Below are 24422 nucleotides of genomic sequence, written 5' to 3'. Positions count from 1 at the left end.
TGGACAATCTTCGACTCCTTCCTGAGATCGCTAGGACACCCGAGGCTATGCACCCTACCCGGCCGGGCGGAAGTGCTCGCAGACGGCGTCGAGATCGTAAACAAAGGCGGGGGAAGCGCGGAGGACTAAGAGCTAAGCTAAGGCTAACACCACACCGGCTCTCTTTACCCAGCATTTTCCTTGCCAATGTACGGTCGCTAGTGAACAAAATGGAGGAGATTCGACTCAGCATCACACACAGCAAGAAACTTTTGAACTGTAACGTCCTAATCTTCACGGAAACCTGGTTAAACAGCGGAATACCGGACACCGCTATTGAGCTAGCGGGACGCCACACACTCGGGCGGATAGAACATTAGATGGCTCCGGTAAGACCAGAGGTGGTGGATTGTGCATTTACATTAACAAAGCTTGGTGCACAAACTCTGCTATTGTTGGGAGTCATTGTTCAGCTAACCTTGAGTTTCTCATGGTTAAATGTAGACCGTTTATCTACCGCGGGAGTTCACTTCCACCATTATAACTGCAGCCTATATTCCCCGGATGCTGATGCCAAGCTTGCTATGAAAGAACTTCACGCAGCCATCAGTAAACAACAGACTGATCACCCGAAGCGGCTTTTATTGTTGCAGGTGACTTTAATCACTCAAACTTAAAGTCAGTGCTACCCAAGTTTCACCAGCATGTTTCCTGTCACACCAGAGGAAACAAAACCTTAGACCATGTTTACACAAACATGGCTGGAGCTACGTTGCGACACCCCTCCCCACCTGGGACAGTCAGATCACCTTTCTTTGTTCCTCACCCCAAATATGCACCCCTCATCAACCGTGTGAAGCCATCAGTGAAGACCATCAAGGTGTGGCCTGCGGGGGCAGATTCCACACTCCAGGAAAGGTTTCTACACACAGACTGGAGTATGTTTGCTTCTCAAGCCACCAGTGGCGCTCACACAGACATTGACTCTTACACCTCCTCTGTATTGGATCATATCAATATCACCATTGACAGTGTTACAACCCAGAAACAGATCACCACATATCCAAATCAGAAGCCTTGGATGAACAAGGAAGTACGACTCATGTTGAAGTCACGCAACACTGCCTTCAGATCAGGAGATGCACAAGCCTACAGCACATCCAGAGCAAACCTGAAGAGGGGCATCAAAAAGGCCAAGCACTGCTACAAGCTAAAGATAGAGGGACACTTTTCCAACTCTGACCGTCGACGCATGTGGCAGGGCATTCAGGCCATCAGTGACTACAAACCCACCCACTCCACCCCCGCAGCCACTGATGTCAACTTCCTGAACGAGCTAAATTACTTTTATGCTCGCTTTGAAAGAGACAACAGAGAAACTGCCACCAAGCTCAATCCCTCAGCTGACCACCCACCAATCATACTCTCCTCCACAGATGTCTGCAAGGCACTGAGCCAGATCAGCGCACAAGGCTGCTGGACCAGACAACATCCCTGGTCGTGTTCTCAGGGCATGTGCGGAGCAGCTCGCTGGGGTTTTACAGACATTTTCAACCTGTCTCTTGCCCAAGCAGCCGTACCAACATGCTTTAAATGCACTTCCATTGTGCCAGTGCCAAAACACTCTAGTCCGAGGTGCCCTAATGACTACCGCCTGTAGCACTCACACCCATCGTCATGAAGTGCTTTGAGCGGCTGGTCCTGGAACACCTAAAAGACTCTCTACCATCCACATTGGACTCACACCAGTTTGCCTACCGTAGCAATAGGAGCACAGAGGACGCAGTTTCCATGGCACTGCACTCTGTGCTCACTCACCTGGACAATAAGAACACTTATGCACGTATGCTGTTTGTTGACTTCAGCTCAGCATTCAACACTGTCATCCCAACCAAGTTAATAGCCAAACTTGGAGACCTGGGCATCAATACCTCAATGTGTAACTGGATTTTGGACTTCCTGACCAACAGACCCCAGAATGTTCGATCAGGATTCACCTGCTCCACATCCATCACACTTAACACTGGTGTACCACAGGGCTGTGTGCTAAGCCCGTTTCTCTACTCCCTCTTCACCTCCGACTGCAAGCCTGTGTATGGATCTAATTCCATCGTCAAGTTTGCAGACGACACCACGGTGATTGACCTCATCAGTAACAACGATGAGACTGCCTATAGGGAGGAGATCCAGCACCTGGCCACATGGTGCACTGAAAATAACCTGCTCCTCAACACCACCAAAACGAAGGAGCTCATCGTGGACTTCAGGAAGGAGTCAAGAGGCACACACGACACCATCCACATCAATGGAATGGCTGTTGAGCGTGTCTCCAGTTTCAAGTTCCTGGGGATCCACATCTCGGCGGACATGTTGTGGAAAACCAACACCTCCAGCCTGGTCAAGAAGGCTCACCAGCGCCTCTTCTTTCTGAGGACACTGAGGAAGAATCAGCTCTCCTCTGCTATCCTGGTGAACTTCTATCGCTGCGCAATAGAAAGCATCCTGACCAACTGTGTCACAGTATGGTATGGGAGCTGCTCTGTTGCGGAGCGCAAGGCACTGCAGCGGGTGGTGAAAACTGCCCTGCGCATCACAGGGACTCCACTACCTGCCATCGAACACATCCAGAGGAAACGCTGTCTGCATCGAGCTCGCAGCATCCTTAAGGACTCCTCTCACCCAGAATGTAAATGTTTATTACAGTAACAACTGTTTACTTTTGTATCTTGCACTACCATACCTAAATTGGACTATGCTCATTTGCACTGCCGACTGTTGTTTACATTATCAATGTTTACATTAACATTTTGCACCGTATGTCTAATTGTAATATGCAATCACTTCCACTGCACTTTTACACCTTGTTTATAGTAATAGTCATCTGTATATATATTATATTGATAGTACATATCACCTGTAAATTCTGTTTATAGTAATAGCCATCTGTATATTTATTCACTATACATATTCACCTGTAAAGTCTGTTTATATTAATAACCATCTTTCTATATATATTTATACATATATTCAGTACATATCCTTGTCCTGCACTTATTCAACCATTGTATATACTGCACTTGCTGCTATTGCACTTCTGGTTAGACCTAAACTGCATTTCGTTGCCCTGTACCTGTACTTGTGTAATGACAATAAAGTTGAATCTAATCTAAATCTAATCTAATAAGACTGACAACACGATCAAACTGACAGACACATAGAGCGCTTGCTGAATGACAGAAAGCTGACGCCGGTTCCACCGCACGTGCTTTTATACCAGCTGGTCATTACGTCACTCCGCCCGTGACGTCTCACCCATCCTTTCGACTGATTACACATGTGATTCAGAGCGTGGTCACGCTGAAGGCGTTCCCATAGCATTTTCGGACGCAGCTCGATTTCCTGAAGGGGAAATGTATATGTTGTATCAGCCTGTTTACGTTGTGAACACTAGAAGCCCTGAGGTCACTTACAGCAGTTTTCTTTTCTGGTTCACTTTAACTGAACTGAGTTTGCTTCATTTAAAATATACTTCATGTGAAAACACCCTAAGTGTCTAAATTATTTTTGGGGCCACTGTAAAGTCACAATTAAGTTGATGGTACCAACGTCAAACAGGAAGTGAGGCTGAGTGCGTCGTTTGTTTAGGAGTTTTGTAGCTTGTTTTGTTCCAGTGGTGAGAAGCGTTAACCACATTACTGCATGTAACATGTTTGCAAGTGTCTGAATATAAAAGTGAATTTGGTTTCACTTTATTTTGATGGTACCTTTAACACATTCTGTTGGGAGACTATCACTATAAAGAGGAAGCAGATATTAATCAGACAACCTACTAATACTCTACTGAGAGTCTGTTGACACGTAAGTGCAAAGTTATTTATTGTCAACAGAATGTTGAAAAGGGAGCATCAAAATAAAGTGTTACCGTGAATTATTGTGTACTATGATATAATTATGTCATAAACCCTATTCGGACGGTAATAGTTTCTCATGGGGACATAAGTTATTTTCACCATTTACAAGGGGTAGTCAGTGATTTTATTAACATCCGGATCCAGAATGTCATGATTTTTCTCTCACCACCCGTGTAAAAATCCCCGGCTGAATTACTTATTGTTTTCTGACAAACACCAGAGTCGTGTTGTAATTTAATTGTCATCTGAATCCACTCCACACTGAACACAAGTCTGTGCTGATGAGAGAAAGGGTTTAACACAACCCACTGTAAGTCATTTACATGTTTATTCATGAAAAAAAAAATGTTTTAGCATAATTGTATTTTTGTGCTTTTTAACAGACAACTTTACAACTGTAACAAAACATACACAAATCATATACTGATCATTTACTAATGGTTTAATCATCATTTGTTCATGATTAACAACTGTTTATTGAGATAACAGTACAACGTTGACATTTCAATGATTTATAAGTGATTAATAATATATTAACTAGTAACTATTAACCATTTACTAAGGATCTGTTTGATTATTTCATGATATGCAATTTTTTTTAAGATAACTCACAACAGATTTGTAAATCGTTAGCATATTACTTAATAATCATTTGTGAACGTATTGCCATGTTTTGTAAATCGTTAGTTCATCATCATCTAATCACTTGTAAATTATTTATAACTAAATCTACAAAACAGATAAAAATATTAACATAGCCTATCACTTATTAATCATTTATGAACGTATACTCATGTTTTGTAAATAATTAGTTTATCATTAACTAATTACTTATAAATGACTTACAACTGAACGTTATTATAAAGTGTTACCCAGATTTAAATAATCAAATAATAAATAGGATTATATATATTCTAAAATATGCTTAATAATACGAGTACATTTAACATAATAATGTCATCTTTAATACATTTTACACAATAATAAGAAAAAAAGAATTACATTTTATTTACAGCAGACAATCATGTGACTAGCCACGTGAGCAGCCTGTTCCTGGGTTTGTAGGATCACAGAACTCGCTTCTCAACTGTGAATAAATCACCTTCTGAATCCATGGGTTTTATCACTAAGGTGTTGTGTAAATTTATTTTTACAGGCGTCCACATGAGAAACAATTACCGTCTGAATCAGGCTATAGTTACTGGCATGAAAAATGCAAGATTCTACATTTAATATATTTCAATAGCATCTTTCATGTTGTACGAAAAATGAGCAAATAAACAGGTGAAGCAAGCCATTAATTTGGGACATGTATAGTTATACAAACAGAAAAGCAAAAATAAAAAGACAGCAAAACAAATATAAGAACAAAATTAGCAATGAAAAGCTAAACAGACAGCACTACAGAAACTGGCGTCACATTGGTTGATGAGAATATGGTCATGTGTTGTTTGTTGTGAATCTTCTCTGAGCAGCAGTGAATCCATCAGAGAATCGACTCTCGTATCAGTTACATTTACATTTACATTTAGTCATTTAGCAGACGCTTTTATCCAAAGCGACTTACAATTGGGGAATACATCGAGCGATTAATCTTGAAGAGGCAATCAGACATACGAAGTGCTTGCAACACCAAGTCTCAGACATTGTTCAAATAAATACAAACTACCAAAGGAAGGAATAAGTAAAGATAATTTTATTTTATTTTTTTTTTTTTTTTAAGTTTAGGATGAAGTCAAGTGCTGTCGAAAGAGATGAGTTTTCAGTTGTTGCTTGAAGATTGACAGGGATCCAGCATTCCGGACAGTTCATGAGTCTTGTGACTTCATTCTGTGTGATGATGATAACATAGAAAGACACTTTCAGTTCATGTCAAATAAACTAAAATAGACATGTTTCAGTGATCTGCATTGTGCTGAATGAATGACAATGCATCATATCTGTGTTTCATCTGCTTTTAGTGCTGATGTCCTTCATCCACGCTGGACTCACTCAAGGTAGTGCTGCAGTACATTTGATTTATTAAACAAATGTGAATTGTTTTTTTCATTGTTTATTTGCCCACAATGCAGTGTTTTTCTCATAACAGGTTTTGAGTTCATAACAGTGATTGATACAATGATACTGTAGACGATCAATATTTACTCATATGTGTATTAATACAGAGAGACCAAAACCTGTGTTGAAGGTGACTCCAGATCAGCGTGTGTTCAGAGGAGAGACAGTCACTCTCACATGTGACATACAGCGAGCAGGAGACATTCGGTGGAGATACAGCTGGTTTAAACATGGAAACACTTTCTATCCATATCCAACAACAACAGCAGAGTTCAGTTTCACAGCTTATGTGTCTAATAGCGGTGAATACAGCTGTAGAGGAGAGAGATCAGACTCACAGAGATCAGACATCAGTGCTGCTGTTACACTGACTGTATCAGGTGAGTGTTCATATTCACATCTGTTTAATACTCATTTAAAGCTCTGACTGATTTAATTTAATTTGCTAATAATTACATTAACAGCAACACTGAAATAACAGCATACAGTTTATCTGTCAGTCAGATACATGTGAAAGTTGTATTTTTTATTAGAACTGTCCACATTTTCTTTCAGAGAAATATAATCATCATGTATATGTTATAAATTGTCCAGTATAAATAAATATATTATGAATAGTGCAATGAAATTTCAATCACCATTGAAAACATTCATCTGAGAAAAATAATAAACCGGACATTTTTCTTACTTTCTTTCTTTCTTACTTTCTCTTTCTTTCTTTCTTTCATTTAGTTTAGTTGTTTTAAGGGGAGACACTGCTGGCAAAAATTGTTTTTTTCATGCACCTGTCAAGTTTGAGATTTTGGGGTTTTTGGTTTTTCATAAAGTGTTTTTTTTTTCAGACTAGTGGAAAGAAAACATCGTAAGGACACTGTTAAGTGTTTCTTTTGTAGCACTTTATGTATTTGTTTCAACAGATTTCAAATACAATTCATATTTTTAAAGCCCGTTTTCTCAAAATTAGTTTTTTCTCCTTCACTGAACCATAAATCTCCACTTCAGCAGCACTTACACCAAAATTCACATTTTTATTCCTGTCGATATCCTGAAGGCTTTTACAGAGGGATTTGTTCATCTATAATTTGCTTGATTATATACATTAAAACATTTTATTCCCCCCAAATGTCACGGATCAACCAGGCTCCACCACCAATTTCACACAGCGATCACAGTCACCTGAGTTTTAACCCAAGCCACCTGCACCTCATCAACACTCATTAGACGAGCACTAATTAAGCACACACCTCACATCCGTCATTGTCCGATCTCGATCACACGAAGTGGACTCTCACCTTCTATGCTCAGATACTTACCTCTCGAGTACTTACCTTCTATCCCAGGTCATCGGTGGTCCTCCGTATCTCCTACGCCTGTCTGTCTTCATCCGTCGCCCCGTCTTGCATTCGGAGTCAGCCCGAGGTGTGTGCTCACCCAATCCTCCACGAGTTCCTGGCAACTCAACCAACATCGAGATATCCTTTATCGCCTATCAATACCACAGTTACCCTCTCACTCATCCTGCCATACTTACCCATCTGCTGATCTCAATAAACTCCTCAGTATTATCCATCATCCTCTGTGCCTGGTCTACTTCATGTAACAGAAGATCGGACCAATACAGAATGATTCAGGATGAGTCGGACGGACCCTGGAGCTCGTTGACAATCTACGCCGTGTCTTCAACGTTACACCCCCACCAGCACCGGCCATCACCTCCGTATCCACCATAACCACTTCTTCTTCGCCGTTAACCGCCAGTCCCATGGCCAAACCAGTGCCGTTCTCTGGCGTGGCGGAGGAGTGCAACGGTTTTATCCTACAATGCTCACTCTACATTGAGAATCAACCTCACCTCTACACCACGGAAAGATCCAAAATCTCCTTCCTCATTTCACTCCTCTCAGGCAAAGCATTGCAGTGGGCAGAGATGATCTGGGCTCAGGCCGGTAATATTACCCAATCATTCGATAATTTTGTTTCTCATTTCAGAGAAGTCTTTGGGCGGCCACACGGGGATCCCACCGCTAGTGGCCAGCTCTATCACCTCCGCCAGGGGTCTCAGCCAATCACAGAGTATGCTCTGAGGTTCCGAACACTCGCTGTGGCCAGCGGCTGGAATGAACGCTCATTGATCACAACTTACCGCCAAGGATTAGAGCCCAGACTTCGCTTACAGATGGCGAGTTATGATGACAGCTTTGGTTTGGAAAATATGATCCAACACTCCATTCGTTGTTCCTGTCGCATGCAAGCTTGCTTCGATGAACAGAACTACTGGAACCATTGCACTTCCTCGTACCATCACCCAGAGACCTCTTTTCCTCCAGAACCAGAAACAGAACTCATGCAGACGGAAACTATGCGGTTGACACCTGCTGAGCGACAGAGGCGGTTATCCAAGGGACTGTGCCTCTACTGTGGCGGCGGAGGGCATGTGATTTCTTCATACCGTACTCGTCCACCTCGACTATTGGTGAGTTCCATCCAACCTGTCCCCCAAAACATGTCTCCACTCACTATTATTGTAATGCTGATTACTCCACGTATCTCTCTTCCAGTCTTCCAGCCCTCCTCGACTCGGGATCAGCTGGGAACTTCATATCTAGGAGCCTCTGCCGCCAGCTCAAGATCCCTACAGCGATCAATCCCAAGACCTACCAAATCCAATCCATAACTGGAAAGTCTCTCAGTCGTCATCATGTCAGATAATTTGCTGGCCCCATAACTCTCTGCGTGGGCCATTTACACGAGGAGACCATACAACTTCTGGTTCTGGAGGAAACAAACATTGACATCATTCTTGGTTGTTCGCGGTCCATGAACCCCAACTGGCCTGGCATACAGGAGACATCCTGAAGCACAATATATTCCCCGGCTTCAACACACTCAACTCATCCATTCAGCGCACTCCTCATTGGGCACTGGCCACCCTGGGACCAACGTGACCCTCTCGCTACTGAATACCGTTACTGGTGGCCGAACATGTTTAGGGATGTGAGAAGGTTCGTCCAAGGTTGTGAAGAGTGCACCATTTCCAAGAGTCCTCGCCACCTTCCTGCAGGTAAACTTCTCCCGCTGCCCATACCCAATCGGCCATGGTCACACCTAGGAGTTGACTTTGTCACTGACTTACCAGTATCTGAGGGTAACACATGCATCCTGGTCATTGTGGACAGATTCTCCAAGTCTTGTCGGTTGATCCCCCTCAAGAACCTATCCACGGCCATGGAAACGGAGGAACGACTGTTTAACCATGTGTTCAGGTATTTTGGCATTCCCGAAGATATCGTATCCGACCGTGGACCCCAGTTCATCTCCAGAGTATGGAAGAATTTCCTCAAGCTCCTAGGTGTGACCGTCAGTCTCTCATCTGGATACCACCCGCAGACCAATGGGGAGAGAAAAATCCAGGAAATCGGACGTTTCCTACGAACCTTCTGCCACAGCCACCAGCACTCTTGGAACCAGTTTATTGGCTGGGCCGAGTACGCCCAGAACTCTTTGTCAACAAGCCACTGGACTCACTCCCTTCCAGTGCGTGCTCTGTTTCCAGCCACCTGTGTTCCCCTGGAACGGGGAACCATCAGATGTACCTGCAGTGGATTACTGGTTCCGAGAGAGCGAGAGGATCTGGGACGAAGCACACCACCATCTTCGATGAGCTATGAGCAGGCGCAAATTGACAGCAGACCTTCGACGCTCCGACTCACCTCCTTACCAGCCTGGTCAGAAGGTCTGGCTGTCTACACGAGACATCAGATTGCGCCTGCCCTGTAAGAAGCTCGCTCCCAGATACGTTGGCCCCTTCGTCATCCAGAAGCAGATAAACCCGGTCACGTTTCAACTCAAACTACCCCCTCAATACAAAATTCACCCCACCTTCCACATCTCACTCCTCAAACCTTACCACTCTCCTGTCTCTTCATCCACAGAGCCTGGCCGGACTACGGAACCCCCTCTCCCACTGATTCTGGAAGACGGAGCAGTCTACGAGGTCAGAACCATCCTGGATTCCCGACGCCATGGTGGTAGGCTGGAATACCTCATAGATTGGGAGGGGTATGGACTGGAGGAGATGTCATGGATTCCCAGAGACGACATCCTGGATCCAGCTCTGATGGAGGAATTTCACTCAAACTTCCCCAATCGCCCAGCGCCCAGAACCAGAGGTAGACCACCACGGCATCGGTTCCCTCGGCCCTCAGGAGCGGGCCGTGGAGAGGGGGGTAATGTCACGGATCAACCAGGCTCCACCACCAATTTCACGCAGCGATCACAGTCACCTGAGTTTTAACCCAAGCCACCTGCACCTCATCAACACTCATTAGGCAAGGCAAGGCAAGTTTATTTATATAGCGCATTTCATACACAATGGTAATTCAAAGTGCTTTACATAAAAGGAAGTGAAATAGTCATTAAAAATAATAAGAGATTAAAAATAATAAAAATCACAACAATAAAAACAAAGTGATTTAAAAATTGATTTTAAAATAATTTAAAACATTTAAGAATAGAAAGTGATTATACATAGTGCAATCAGTTCGGACGTAGCACAGTGCTCATTCAACAAATGCACAGCTAAACAGATGAGTTTTGAGTCTGGAAAAGTGGCTAATGTTTTAGCACATCTGATCTCTTCTGGAAGCTGGTTCCAACTGCGGGCGGCATAATAGCTAAAAGCAGACTCCCCTTGTTTTGTGTGAACCCTTGGTATTTCTAACTGACTTGATCCTAATGATCTGAGTGGTCTGTTAGGTTTATATTCAGTGAGCATATCTCCAATGTATTTAGGTCCTAGGCCATTTAGAGATTTATAAACGAGTAAAAGTACTTTAAAATCAATCCTAAATGTAACTGGAAGCCAGTGTAAGGACCTGAGGACTGGTGTAATATGCTCAAATTTTCTGGTTCTAGTCAGAATCCTGGCAGCAGCGTTCTGGATGAGCTGCAGCTGTCTAATGGTCTTCTTTGGAAGGCCGGTGAGGAGACCATTACAATAATCCACCCTGCTGGTGATAAAGGCATGAACCAGTTTCTCCAAGTCTTGACTGGAAACAAAACATCTAATTCTTGCAATGATTTTGAGATGATAGTAGGCTGATTTAGTTACTGCTTTGACATGACTACTAAAACTAAGGTCTGTCTCCAGAAACACCCCAAGATGTTTGACTTGGTTTTTAGTTGATTGACCCCTAGAGTCAAGGTATGCATTCACCTTGATAACTTCATCTTTGCTTCCAAATGCAATGACTTCAGTTTTCTCCTTATTTAACTGAAGAAAGTTCTGGGACATCCAACAGTTTATTTCATCAATGCATTGGCAGAGGGAGTCGATGGGGCTGTAGTCATTTGGAGATAAGGCTAGGTAAATCTGCGTATCATCAGCATAGCTGTGATAGGCAATTTGGTTCTTTCTCATTATTTGACTTAGTGGGAGCATATACAGGCTAAACAAGAGCGGTGCAAGAATTGAGCCTTGTGGGACTCCGCATGTCATGGACGTCCACTTAGACTTATGCTCTCCTATACTCACATAATAACCTCTCCCTTCTAAGTATGACCTGAACCATTTGAGTACCATCCCAGAAAGCCCGATCCAGTTTTCCAGTCTCTCTAGAAGTATGTTATGATCAACAGTGTCAAACGCAGCACTAAGATCTAGTAGTACCAGCACTGATATTTTGCCTGAATCAGAATTGAAGCGAATATCATTTATTATCTTAATGAGTGCTGTCTCTGTGCTATGATGTACTCGGAAACCAGATTGAAAAATGTCCAGGTATCCGTTTAAGTGGTTGTTCAGCTGATTAAAAACTACCTTTTCAATCTTACCTATGAACGGAAGATTTGATATTGGTCTATAGTTGTTCAACATTGTGTTATCAAGATTGCGCTTTTTCAGAAGGGGCTTAACAACTGCAGTTTTCAGGGAGTTTGGAAAAGTCCCAGAAAGAAGTGAAGCGTTCACCACTTCTAAGAGATTTGCTTCTAAACAGTTAAGCACACTTTTGAAAAAAGATGTGGGAAGTGTGTCAAGATAGCAGGTTGATGATTTAAGGTGCTGTACTATTTCTTTCAATATTTTGCAATCAGTTGCTTCAAAAACAGACATAGTCACTTCTTTTTGAAATTGCGGTCGAATCTGTGTGACCTCTGCAAAAGTAGACATGCCAATCTCCTTTCTGATATTATTGATCTTCTCAGAAAAGAAGGAAGCAAACTCATTGCATTTACTGTCGGAGAGCATTTCACTGGGAATCTGACTTGGGGGGTTCGTCAGTCTCTCCACAGTAGCAAAAAGAGTGCGAGAGTTGTTTAAGTTACTGTTTATAAGGTTTGAGAAGAAGGTCTGTCTAGCTGTGGCTAGTTCCACATTGAAAGCATGAAGGCTGTCTTTATAGATGCTATAGTGAATTTCAAGTTTTGTCTTCCGCCACATCCGCTCAGCTTTTCTGCATTGTCTTTTCATACTCTGAACTGCTGTTGATTTTCTCCATGGTGATTTTTGTCTGCCATTCTTCTTGCAGACCCTTGTCGGAGCAATATCATCAATAACATTCTTAACTTTTGAGTTAAAAGAATCCAGGAGAAGATCAACAGAGTCTGCAGAAATGCTTGGTGTTAAAGATATAGCCTTCATAAATAGCGCACTAGTTTTCTCATCAATGCATCTCTTTCTGACAGAGACGGATCTAGATTCAGTGGTAACAGAGATCAATATATCAAAGAAAATACAGAAGTGATCAGATAGTGCTACATCCTTAACAACAATGGATGAAATGTTTAGACCTTTACTGATGAGTAAATCTAGAGTGTGTCCACGATTGTGTGTGGGTTCATGCACATGCTGGATCAGATCAAAAGTGTTTAAAACAGTAATACTTTCTTTTGCAGTTTTGATTTCTGCATTATCTATGTGAATATTAAAATCCCCTGAAATGGTAAAACAGTCAAACTCTGAGGAAATCATTGATAACAGTTCTGTGAACTCTTCAACAAAGGCTGGAGAGTATTTTGGAGGCCTGTAAATAATGATAAACAGAATGCGTGGAGCACCTTTCAGCACAATACCCTAGATATTCAAAGGACAAATACTGACCAAATGACCCTTGCTTGCATTGATAAACATCTTTAAATAGAGCAGCTACACCTCCACCTCTCCTAACAGTCCTGCAGACACTTGTAAAGTTAAAGTTAGGAGGGGCTGTTTCATTGAGGACTGTTGCACTGCAGCTGTCTTCAAGCCATGTTTCATTTAGAAACATAAAATCCAGGTTGTTTGTGGTTATAAAATCATTGATCAGAAATGATTTATTTTTTAGTGAGCGAATGTTTAAAAATGCTAACTTGATGGAATTACATTTGGTCTCTACAGCAATCTTAGATTGACGCATTATAGGCCGCAGATTAGATGGGTCAGCCATACGGCTTGAGAAGGCCTTAGATTTTCTATCACGTGATAAAACAGAAATATAAAAAGCTAAAGGCACACTGGGTTCCCGCTTGTTCTGTGAACATTTGTGAGTGTTGCTGCTAATATAGCGGGGACCCGACACATATCACTGAGAGCTGTTATCAGTTGTTTTTGGTTCACCTACAGCCGATGGAGGAGGGTTTGGGCCCTGGCGTTGTGGCAGCGGACGGAGAGCTCTCACAGGAGGAGGAGGGAGAGCTGGGCCTGAAGTCTTTGGTGGTTGCGGGGCCCGCCGTTTTTTAGTTGATATCCGGGGGCTTGCAGCGAACGAGTGGGAGAGTTTGGTCCCAGCATACACCAGTTCCTCCATTTTCTGTGAGAAGCTTAGAAGTGGAGATTCTGGAGAGAGGGATAGTGTGTCTGGCGAGCGGGGCTCTGGCTCTGGTGTTTCCGGTGGCTGTGATATGTTGTCCTGGCTTCCCTGGCTGTTTTCCAGATAGTTGTCCTTGGGTGCTGAGTCTTGGAGCTGATGTAGTACGTCACAGTCTGTTTGTGATGAGCTGTGTGGGCAGGGCTCAGCCGGGATAGTCTCTGTGAGGAAAGTTTGTTTTGGCTGCGTGGTGTTATCAGTGTCCTTGTGGGATGTGTCAACCATAAGATGACACTGAGTCTGACATGAAGTCCTGTGGTCACTCATATTCTGTCCAGGTGTGTGTGTGCCATTGAGGCCGAGTGGATTGGCACACACCACTGAAGGATGACGGAGGGAGAAATAGATATTGTCCTTTAGCACTCTCGCACCAAGTTTGTTTGGGTGGAAGCCGTCCGGTTTAAACCGTTGTCTATGGCCCCAGAAAATATTGAAGTTGTCGATGAAGTTGACTCCTTTTGTACTGCAGGTTCTTTGTAGCCATGTATTCAGCCCAAGCAGCCGTGAAAACATGTTAGTTCCCCTTGCTGGGAGTGGTCCACTGATGAACGACTGAACTTCAAGTCTTTGAAGTGTTTCAAAGAGTTCACTGAAATCCTTCTTAAGCAGTTCTGACTGCTCTTTCCGAATATCGTTCTTCCCCACATGGATGATGATTCGATTTGCAGTCTTGTGCTTCATCAGAATGTTCCTTGTTCACATCAGAGACGGTTGCTTGAGGAAAGCAGCATGTAGTTGTAGTCCTGCTACTGATGTTTCTGATAATAGAGTCGCCCACTATCAGAGTCCTGGGCTCGACTGCGCTCTGAGCTGAGTGCCGCTGTCTGCTCGACCTTGAGCGCCTGTTAGTAGCGATGTTAGCTGCTGGCTGATACGATCCATGTTTTGTCACATTTGGGGATTCCTCACCCACATTCATTAATGCTTCGAATCGGTTCTCAAGATGTATAGGGGTTGTAAGATGCCAGTGTTTACAAGTCTTGTCATAGCTGTATCTGGGGTAGAGGATGCTACCACCGCAATACGAGATACTCGTGACAATCTGATGTCTCGAGTGCCTTTGGGTCTCGCTCCCTGTTTGTGCCATCGATTAGTCTGTCGATCAGCTTGTTCTTCTACACTTTGTATAAACTGTTGAGATTCACTAGATTCATAGGACTCACCGGCTGTATGCCGCGGGGGTCCGTGATGACGATCTGCTGTGTGTTCCACCTGTTTTGGAGGTCCAGCAAGTAACTTTGTTTCAAGAACCGCAATCCTTTGTAGAAGTCTGTGGCAGTTCATGCAGCAAGTAGATTCCACAAGGGGCATTTTCTTTCCCGTCTGTTTGAATGTAGGCAGCTGTGTTTTCCCGTCTCCGGAATGTAAACTGCTGGCAGTGGGAGGCAAAGAGTCTTCCTTTTCTAAAAACTGAGTTGTTTGAGCACTGTGCTGATATGCTGAAGTTAAAATCTTAGAGAAATCTGAGAAAAGTGCATAAATATGGAGCGAAGCGCAGAGCAATAAGCAGGAGCGTCCAAACAGTAGCGAAGCCGGAAGCCGAATGGTCATTAGACCAGCACTACCTAAGCACACACCTCACATCCGTCATTGTCCGATCTCGATCACACGAAGTGGACTCTCACCTTCTATGCTCAGATACTTACCTCTCGAGTACTTACCTTCTATCCCAGGTCATCGGTGGTCCTCCGTATCTCCTACGCCTGTCTGTCTTCATCCGTCGCCCCGTCTTGCATTCAGAGTCAGCCCGAGGTGTGTGCTCACCCAATCCTCCACGAGTTCCTGGCAACGCAACCAACATCGAGATATCCTTTATCGTCTATCAATACCACAGTTACCCTCTCACTCATCCTGCCATACTTACCCATCTGCTGATCTCAATAAACTCCTCAGTATTATCCATCATCCTCTGGGCCTGGTCTACTTCACGTAACACCAAAATTGTGAAAATATAGTGTTTTCTGTCTGTTCTAAGTATTTTCTGAATTATGGAGTGATCTCTACAAAATGAGATTCTGTAAAGAGATTTGACTGTAAAAATAAATAAGAATTTTGAATCTGACATCATCCATTGTTTAGATTACTAGAAATTTAAGCAAATTAGCATATAATTAATTAAATAATGACTCATTTGTATATTTAAACCTAACATTTTAGAAAACGTAATACAAAAAATGTTTGCAATTATCATTGTAATCAATCAGCTGGGTAAGTAAGGCGTTAACTATTATTTTTTTTTACCCTATTAAGCGGCAGTGTCTCGCCTTGATTATGATATTCTAGAGTTGTCCATCTATTGAAGCATTGCAGTTTATGATTGCTGTTATTAATGCTGTTATCACATGTTCTAGTCACTGTTCTGTTCAAATGCATAAGATGTTTAAAGGATGTAAATCCTTATCTTGACACTGTTTTAGGAATCTAGTAACTCTTACATAGAGTTCAGTTGTTAATGAGAATGAAAATTGCATTTTTTAACTAAAGTCTCTTAAAACTCTCAGAACTCTCATCCACATTTTAAAGTCAGAAGGAAACAGAAGTAGCAACAGATCATATCTTCTGTATTCTTAATGATTATCAAAAAAGAAAAATGAAGGCAGGGCTTGTTTCTGTCCATCACGTGTCAGTGTTTGTTGAGTGGATCCTGAGATGTGATCACTGCACTCAACAACAGACGCAGATATGAATGTGAGCTTGCAGTCGATTGGAAGAAAGAGGCAGTTAAAGCCAGGGGTGCAAAACTCTGTTACTGTAGTTCTCAAATAAGCCTGAAGGACTTGATTAGTGTCACTCCTGCCAGCCGGAGTGTGTATGATAGCCACAAGAGGGCTCTCCTTCTGTCTTTGTTTTCTTATCATGGACTGTATTACTCATTACCCAGAATCTGGCCTGATCGCCTGTTGCTCATTATCTTGTGAACTCACTCTGCATAACCCCGGGCCGTATTCACAAAACATTTTTTCATCAGTTTTCCTAAGTAGCCTGAGTAGCAGTTTTCCTAAGTAGTGCACCCCTGTGCACTGTTCGTTTGGGAATTACACTCATACTGTTTGGGGTCTTTTTTGCAACAGAATAATTATATATTTTTTTTTATTTTTTTTTCAAATGTATTATTAGTCAGTTTATTAATGTTTTTATTCCACATTTGTGGAGTTTTTGGAGGATTTATAATATATTTTTTAAATTGCTATATATATTTTTTTAAATGTAAAATTCACTTTATGAAAGACCCACATTCCTCATTTTAATTCATGAAGATAACACGGCCAACGTGCCATAGTTTAATGCCAAATTGTTTCCATCTATTTGAAAACAAACACTTAAAATAAAAATTAAAAATTAAAAAAACAAATTTTAACAACAGTCACCAGATGGCTCTAGAGCTCATTTTGCCATTTCCACAGAGGTATAGATCTCACAAGTTTGTTTTATTTTTTTTCAGATTTAGATTAATGTTAAGAGACTACAAAATCATTATTGTAATAATGTGTGTGTGTGTGTGTGTGTGTGTGCGAGCGTAATCGTTCTGCATTGTGAACGTGTGGAAGGGTTGCTGTTTCATTTTCATGTATTTTGTGGTCTGCATTGTGGTGGATTTATTGATTTTATTTGACAAATGAAAAAGTAAAGGTATAGATTTGATCATTTCCCCATTCATTTCTCCAGAGACCCCAAACATCACAAGTGACTTTTTTTTTTTTCTTTTTCATACTAATATACAACCAGATATCAATCCAGTTTTTAAAATTTATTTGTAGAGCTACCAAGTGTTGGCAAAAGTATAAAGTCTCAAGTCATTTAGATAAAAGGAACATTTATTTTTGTTTTTAATCCAGCAAACGTCATTTGGGATCAAAAAAGACCCCAAACAGTGCACAAGGGTTAATTAGAGTCTTTATTAAAACATATTCACAAAGTTGCTGAGCCCCATTTTTACGAAGGAACTGGGAGAAATCTTAATCTAAGAGAAAGAGTGGGGTTAACCTTATTGCTATGGATGATGTTAAACTCACTCTCTGAGCGTAATTACATCTGATCTGATCGCTCGCTCTGGGTTTCATGTCATGGTATTAATCTTCTGCCTGGTTTCCTGGATTTCTCTGTTTGCCTGCGTTTTACCTGTTGTTTCTATTGTTTGTCTTGTGGTTGACCCTTTATCTATTACAATTGTGGATTACCCCTTAATAAAGCTGTGTTTGATCTCCGACTCAAGGTCTAGAGCAGTGATTCGTTACGATTAGCAGAATCAGTTGTGTTTAATTAAGGATGAAGCTAAACTCTGCAGAGCTGCAGCTCCTGGTTAAAGTGAACTAAATGAAATAAACTGAAGAAATCCAGCATACGCCACCAAAGAGAAGTCTGTCGTTTCACTGGATGTATGTGTGGATCAATTGTTCAGTTCTGTGAAATATTTACAAAATTTAAAGGAAAGAGATGTTTGACTCACTATGTTTTTGTCTTTCTTCACAGATTTACCCAGATCTACACTGACTGTGACACCAGACAGACCTGTATTCACTGGAGAGACAGTCAATCTGAAGTGTGTTATAGAGTCTGATCACAGTGACTGGAGATATGAGTGGTATAAAGACAGTGTAATGTTACAGACGTCTGATCGTTACACTGTAAACAGAGACACTCTCACTATCAGAGGAGCTACTGAGTCTGATCAGGGTCAGTACTGGTGTAGAGGACACAGAGATGAAAGACCAAAATCATCACGATCAAGCTCTGCTGTTTCTCTCTCTGTGAAAGGTGAGTTGAATATCATTGTCCTCATAAACTCACTCTACTACATGAACACACACTGCATCCAGATTTCAGCTCAACAACAAAAAATGGTTATTTTGTTGACTTCATTCAAACTGGAAGTCTGGGTAAACTTTGAAGAAAGGTCTCTGTGGTTGTGGTTGATAATTATACATTGCACATTTTAGCAAATGTAGTCAGTCTATGGAGAATCTGTATTCTGTTCACAGTTCTCTTCAGATGTCGTAGGATGAGATTCTGTGCAGAGTTTCATTCTATAAACTGCAGACACAGTGAAGGTGGTACAGTTGTGTGCTGCAGATGAACCAAACCCCTCAATCTCAGATGATAAACACAAAGACCAAGTACAAACTGTGGCTAAATTCAGTTCAGAATGCAGTCATCAGTTTTGTAAATAACCAAACTTCGTGTGTAAAACAGCGTTCAGCACTGAATTAGATTGATAGAAGCACAGTATAGTGACGGCAGTGTACACTGTTTAAAAGCTTCATCTCAACAGTGAATGTCACTCTGATGATGGCACTTTTTGTCCTATCTGTGCCTGAAAACAGTAACTTCATAAGGTTAAGGTTGTAGTGAATGTGACATACATAATTCACCTTTGTTGTTAAGCGTAGTTCTACACACTGTTGAGTATAAACGCAGCACTTTGTTCTTAGTGTGTTTATTCATGACTACAGGGATCGCGGTCCCTTTAAATTGCGTGATGACGTGGGACGCGGTTCAGCGCCATTGGTCTTCCTGTGTTTACCTGCTAAATAAATGACACGCATTCGTGTGCTCAAAGTGAGAAGTTGTCACTTGCGAATTATTGCAATTTCCACAAGGTGGACATCATCATATACTCAAACTTACATTTTTACGGACCTGCATGACTTTATTCCCTGGAACCTAAATGGCATTATTTATAACTGCATATTTTCAAGAAATATGGTATTTCTTTTCACTTATATGCCGATGATACACAGTTGTATCTTTCTTTTAAACCTGGTGATAAAAATGCATTAGCAAAGTTGTGTGCATGTATTCAGGAACTTACATTAGATTAGATTAGATTAGATTCAACTTTATTGTCATTACACAAGTACAGGTACAGGGCAACGAAATGCAGTTTAGGTCTAACCAGAAGTGCAATAGCAGCAAGTGCAGTATATACAATGGTTGAATAAGTTCAGGACAAGGATATGTACTGAATATATGTATAAATATATATAGAAAGAAAGATGGTTATTAATATAAACAGAATTTACAGGTGAATATGTATAGTGAATAAATATACAGAAATTTACAGGTGAATATGTATAGTGAATAAATATACAGAATTTACAGGTGAATATGTATAGTGAATAAATATACAGATGGCTATTACTATAAGCAGAATTTACAGGTGATATGTACTATCAATATAATATATATACAGATGACTATTACTATAAACAAGGTGTAAAAGTGCAGTGGAAGTGATTGCGTATTACAATTAGACATACGGTGCAAAATGTTAATGTAAGCATTGATAATGTAACAACAGTCGGCAGTGCAAATGAGCATAATCCAATTTAGGTATGGTAGTGCAAGATACAAAAGTAAACAGTTGTTACTGTAATAAAATTTACATTCAGTAGTGCAAATAAGGCAGATGTGAGGTAGGAGAGAAGAGTTAATAATATATGAGGAAGTGGATCAACGGGGTTAGAGTTCAGTAAAGAGACAGCTCTGGGGAAGAAACTGTTCTTTAGTCTGCTGGTCCTGGTCCGGAGGCACCTGAAACGCCTGCCGGAGGGCAGGAGAAAACAGTCTGTGGGCTGGGTGAGAGGAGTCCTTAAGGATGCTGCGAGCTCGATGCAGACAGCGTTTCCTCTGGATGTGTTCGATGGCAGGTAGTGGAGTCCCTGTGATGCGCTGGGCAGTTTTCACCACCCGCTGCAGTGCCTTGTGCTCCGCAACAGAGCAGCTCCCATACCATACTGTGACACAGTTGGTCAGGATGCTTTCTATTGCGCAGCGATAGAAGTTCACCAGTATAGCAGAGGAGAGCTGATTCTTCCTCAGTGTCCTCAGAAAGAAGAGGCTCTGGTGAGCCTTCTTGACCAGGCTGGAGGTGTTGGTTTTCCACGACATGTCCGCCGAGATGTGGATCCCCAGGAACTTGAAACTGGAGACACGCTCAACAGCCATTCCATTGATGTGGATGGTGTCGTGTGCCTCTTGACTCCTTCCTGAAGTCCACGATGAGCTCCTTTGTTTTGGTGGTGTTGAGGAGCAGGTTATTTTCAGTGCACCATGTGGCCAGGTGCTGGATCTCCTCCTATAGGCAGTCTCATCGTTGTTACTGATGAGGCCAATCACCGTGGTGTCGTCTGCAAACTTGGCGATGGAATTAGATCCATACACAGGCTTGCAGTCGGAGGTGAAGAGGGAGTAGAGAAACGGGCTTAGCACACAGCCCTGTGGTACACCAGTGTTAAGTGTGATGGATGTGGAGCAGGTGAATCCTGATCGAACATTCTGGGGTCTGTTGGTCAGGAAGTCCAAAATCCAGTTACACATTGAGGTATTGATGCCCAGGTCTCCAAGTTTGGCTATTAACTTGGTTGGGATGACAGTGTTGAATGCTGAGCTGAAGTCAACAAACAGCATACGTGCATAAGTGTTCTTATTGTCCAGGTGAGTGAGCACAGAGTGCAGTGCCATGGAAACTGCGTCCTCTGTGCTCCTATTGCTACGGTAGGCAAACTGGTGTGAGTCCAATGTGGATGGTAGAGAGTCTTTTAGGTGTTCCAGGACCAGCCGCTCAAAGCACTTCATGACGATGGGTGTGAGTGCTACAGGGCGGTAGTCATTAGGGCACCTCGGACTAGAGTGTTTTGGCACTGGCACAATGGAAGTGCATTTAAAGCATGTTGGTACGGCTGCTTGGGCAAGAGACAGGTTGAAAATGTCTGTAAAAACCCCAGCGAGCTGCTCCGCACATGCCCTGAGAACACGACCAGGGATGTTGTCTGGTCCAGCAGCCTTGTGCGCGCTGATCCGGCTCAGTGCCTTGCAGACATCTGTGGAGGAGAGTATGATTGGTGGGTGGTCAGCTGAGGGATTGAGCTTGGTGGCAGTTTCTCTGTTGTCTCTTTCAAAGCGAGCATAAAAGTAATTTAGCTCGTTCAGGAAGTTGACATCAGTGGCTGCGGGGTTGGAGTGGGTGGGTTTGTAGTCACTGATGGCCTGAATGCCCTGCCACATGCGTCGAGGGTCAGAGTTGGAAAAGTGTCCCTCTATCTTTAGCTTGTAGCAGTGCTTGGCCTTTTTAATGCCCCTCTTCAGGTTTGCTCTGGATGTGCTGTAGGCTTGTGCATCTCCTGATCTGAAGGCAGTGTTGCGTGACTTCAACAGGAGTCGCACTTCCTTGTTCATCCAAGGCTTCTGATTTGGATATGTGGTGATCTGTTTCTGGGTTGTAACACTGTCAATGGTGATATTGATATGATCCAATACAGAGGAGGTGTAAGAGTCAATGTCTGTGTGAGCGCCACTGGTGGCTTGAGAAGCAAACATACTCCAGTCTGTGTGTAGAAACCTTTCCTGGAGTGTGGAATCTGCCCCGCAGGCCACACCTTGATGGTCTTCACTGATGGCTTCACACGGTTGATGAGGGTGCATATTTGGGGTGAGGAACAAAGAAAGGTGATCTGACTGTCCCAGGTGGGGAGGGGTGTCGCAACGTAGCTCCAGCCATGTTTGTGTAAACATGGTCTAAGGTTTTGTTTCCTCTGGTGTGACAGGAAACATGCTGGTGAAACTTGGGTAGCACTGACTTTAAGTTTGAGTGATTAAAGTCACCTGCAACAATAAAAGCCGCTTCGGGTGATCAGTCTGTTGTTTACTGATGGCTGCGTGAAGTTCTTTCATAGCAAGCTTGGCATCAGCATCCGGGGAATATAGGCTGCAGTTATAATGGTGGAAGTGAACTCCCGCGGTAGATAAAACGGTCTACATTTAACTATGAGAAACTCAAGGTTAGCTGAACAATGACTCCCAACAATAGCAGAGTTTGTGCACCAAGCTTTGTTAATGTAAATGCACAATCCACCACCTCTGGTCTTACCGGAGCCATCTAATGTTCTATCCGCCCGGAGTGTGTGGCGTCCGCTAGCTCAATAGCGGTGTCCGGTATTCCGCTGTTTAACCAGGTTTCCGTGAAGATTAGGGCGTTACAGTTCAAAAGTTTCTTGCTGTGTGTGATGCTGAGTCGAATCTCCTCCATTTTGTTCACTAGCGACCGTACATTGGCAAGGAAAATGCTGGGTAAAGAGAGCCGGTGTGGTGTTAGCCTTAGCTTAGCTCTTAGTCCTCCGCGCTTCCCCCGCCTTTGTTTACGATCTCGACGCCGCCTGCGAGCACTTCCGCCCGGCCGGGTAGGGTGCATAGCCTCGGGTGTCCTAGCGATCTCAGGAAGGAGTCGAAGATTGTCCATAAAAGTGTTGGAAATTCGCAAACCGATATCCAAAAGCTCACAACGGGTGTACGATGTAAAGGCACAACTGTTCTGCACGAACAGGCCCGAGATGAGTAAGAAAAATACCGCAAAATTGCAAAATCTGGAGAGACCCAGAGCCTCGCGATGTACTCGCGCCGCCATCTTGGGATCATCCATTATGGCTTATGAGTAATTTCTTGACACTTAATGAAGGTAAAACTGAGGTGATTTTGTTTGGACCTAGTGTTGCTCTGTCTTTTAATTCTTATAATCTTGTGTAAGGAACCTGGGTGTTTTATTTGATTCCTGTCTAAAGTTTGATAAACAGATAAACAGTGTGGTTAGGTCATGCTGTTTTCATCTTCGATGTTTGGCTAAAGTTAAAACTCTCCTTTCAATACAGACTTTTGAAAAAGTAATTCATGCCTTTGTTACATCTAGATTAGACTTTTGCAGTTCGCTGTGTTATGGGATAAATCGGTCCTCTATGGAGCGACTGCAATTGGTTCAAAATGCAGCGGCCAGGCTATTGACTGAATCCCATTCTGACCACATTACAGTGGCTACCTGCTAAACTTAGAGTGGAATACAATATTTTAACATTGGTTTTTAAAGCACTTCATAATCTTGCACCAACCTATCTGCTGTTTTGTTTACTGCTATGTAAAGCACTTTGGTAATCTTCAAGTTGTGTTTAAATGTGCTATATAAAACAAACAAACATGTCCTGGCTGCTCTTTTCAATATAATGACAGTGAATGAGGACCAGTGGCTCTTAAAAATTACAAAAATCACCGGTAAATTATTGATATGGCTGTTAGACCAAAAGTATTCGTTGAACACATTTATTTCTTCATATAGCAGCATGAAAATATGATTTTTTTTTCTGAGAAAACATAACAGTTACTGTATTCAGTTAACACTGAATCTGCAAGCGCCTACAGAATGTAAAGATGTCACACAGCCATATCACCCTGCAGCCCAAGACTGGTTGCCCACTGAAGCTAAGCAGGGTTGAGCCTGGTCAGTACCTGAATGGGAGACCTCCTGGGAAAACTAGGTTGCTGTTGGAAGAGGTGTTAGTGAGGCCAGCAGGGGGTGCTCACCCTGTGGTATGTGTGGGTCCTAACGCCCCAGTATAGTGACGGGGACACTATACTGGCAAAAAGCACCATCTTTCAGATGAGACGTCAAACCGAGGTCCTGACTCTCTGTGGTAATTAAAAATCCCATGGCACTTCTCGTAAAGACTAGGGGTGTAACCCCGGTGTCCTGGCCAGATTCCCTCCACTGGCCCCTGTCCATCATGGCCTCCTAATAATCCCCATCCACTTGATTGGCTCTACAACTCTCTCTCCTCTCCACCTGTAGCTGGTGTGTGGTGAGCGCACT

At 42.6% G+C, this 24422-nt stretch overlaps 1 protein-coding gene across 1 annotated transcript in view; it reads left to right on the top strand.

Annotated features, from left to right (window-relative positions):
* Positions 1 to 24422, top strand: part of LOC131544703 (B-cell receptor CD22-like) — a 32577-nt gene that overhangs the window by 5845 nt on the left and 2310 nt on the right. Inside the window, exons 2-4 of the mRNA XM_058783099.1 lie at positions 5852 to 5887; positions 6056 to 6328; positions 18263 to 18547. Coding sequence (XP_058639082.1) covers positions 5857 to 5887; positions 6056 to 6328; positions 18263 to 18547 — 589 coding nt within the window. The 5' untranslated portion in view covers positions 5852 to 5856. The remainder of the gene's footprint in view (positions 1 to 5851; positions 5888 to 6055; positions 6329 to 18262; positions 18548 to 24422) is intronic.

Source organism: Onychostoma macrolepis, chromosome 07 (assembly GCF_012432095.1).
Source record: "Onychostoma macrolepis isolate SWU-2019 chromosome 07, ASM1243209v1, whole genome shotgun sequence".
Lineage (NCBI taxonomy): Eukaryota > Metazoa > Chordata > Actinopteri > Cypriniformes > Cyprinidae > Onychostoma > Onychostoma macrolepis.
The sequence above is the reverse complement of the archived record's forward strand: the minus strand, read 5'-3'. Positions and strand labels throughout refer to the sequence as shown.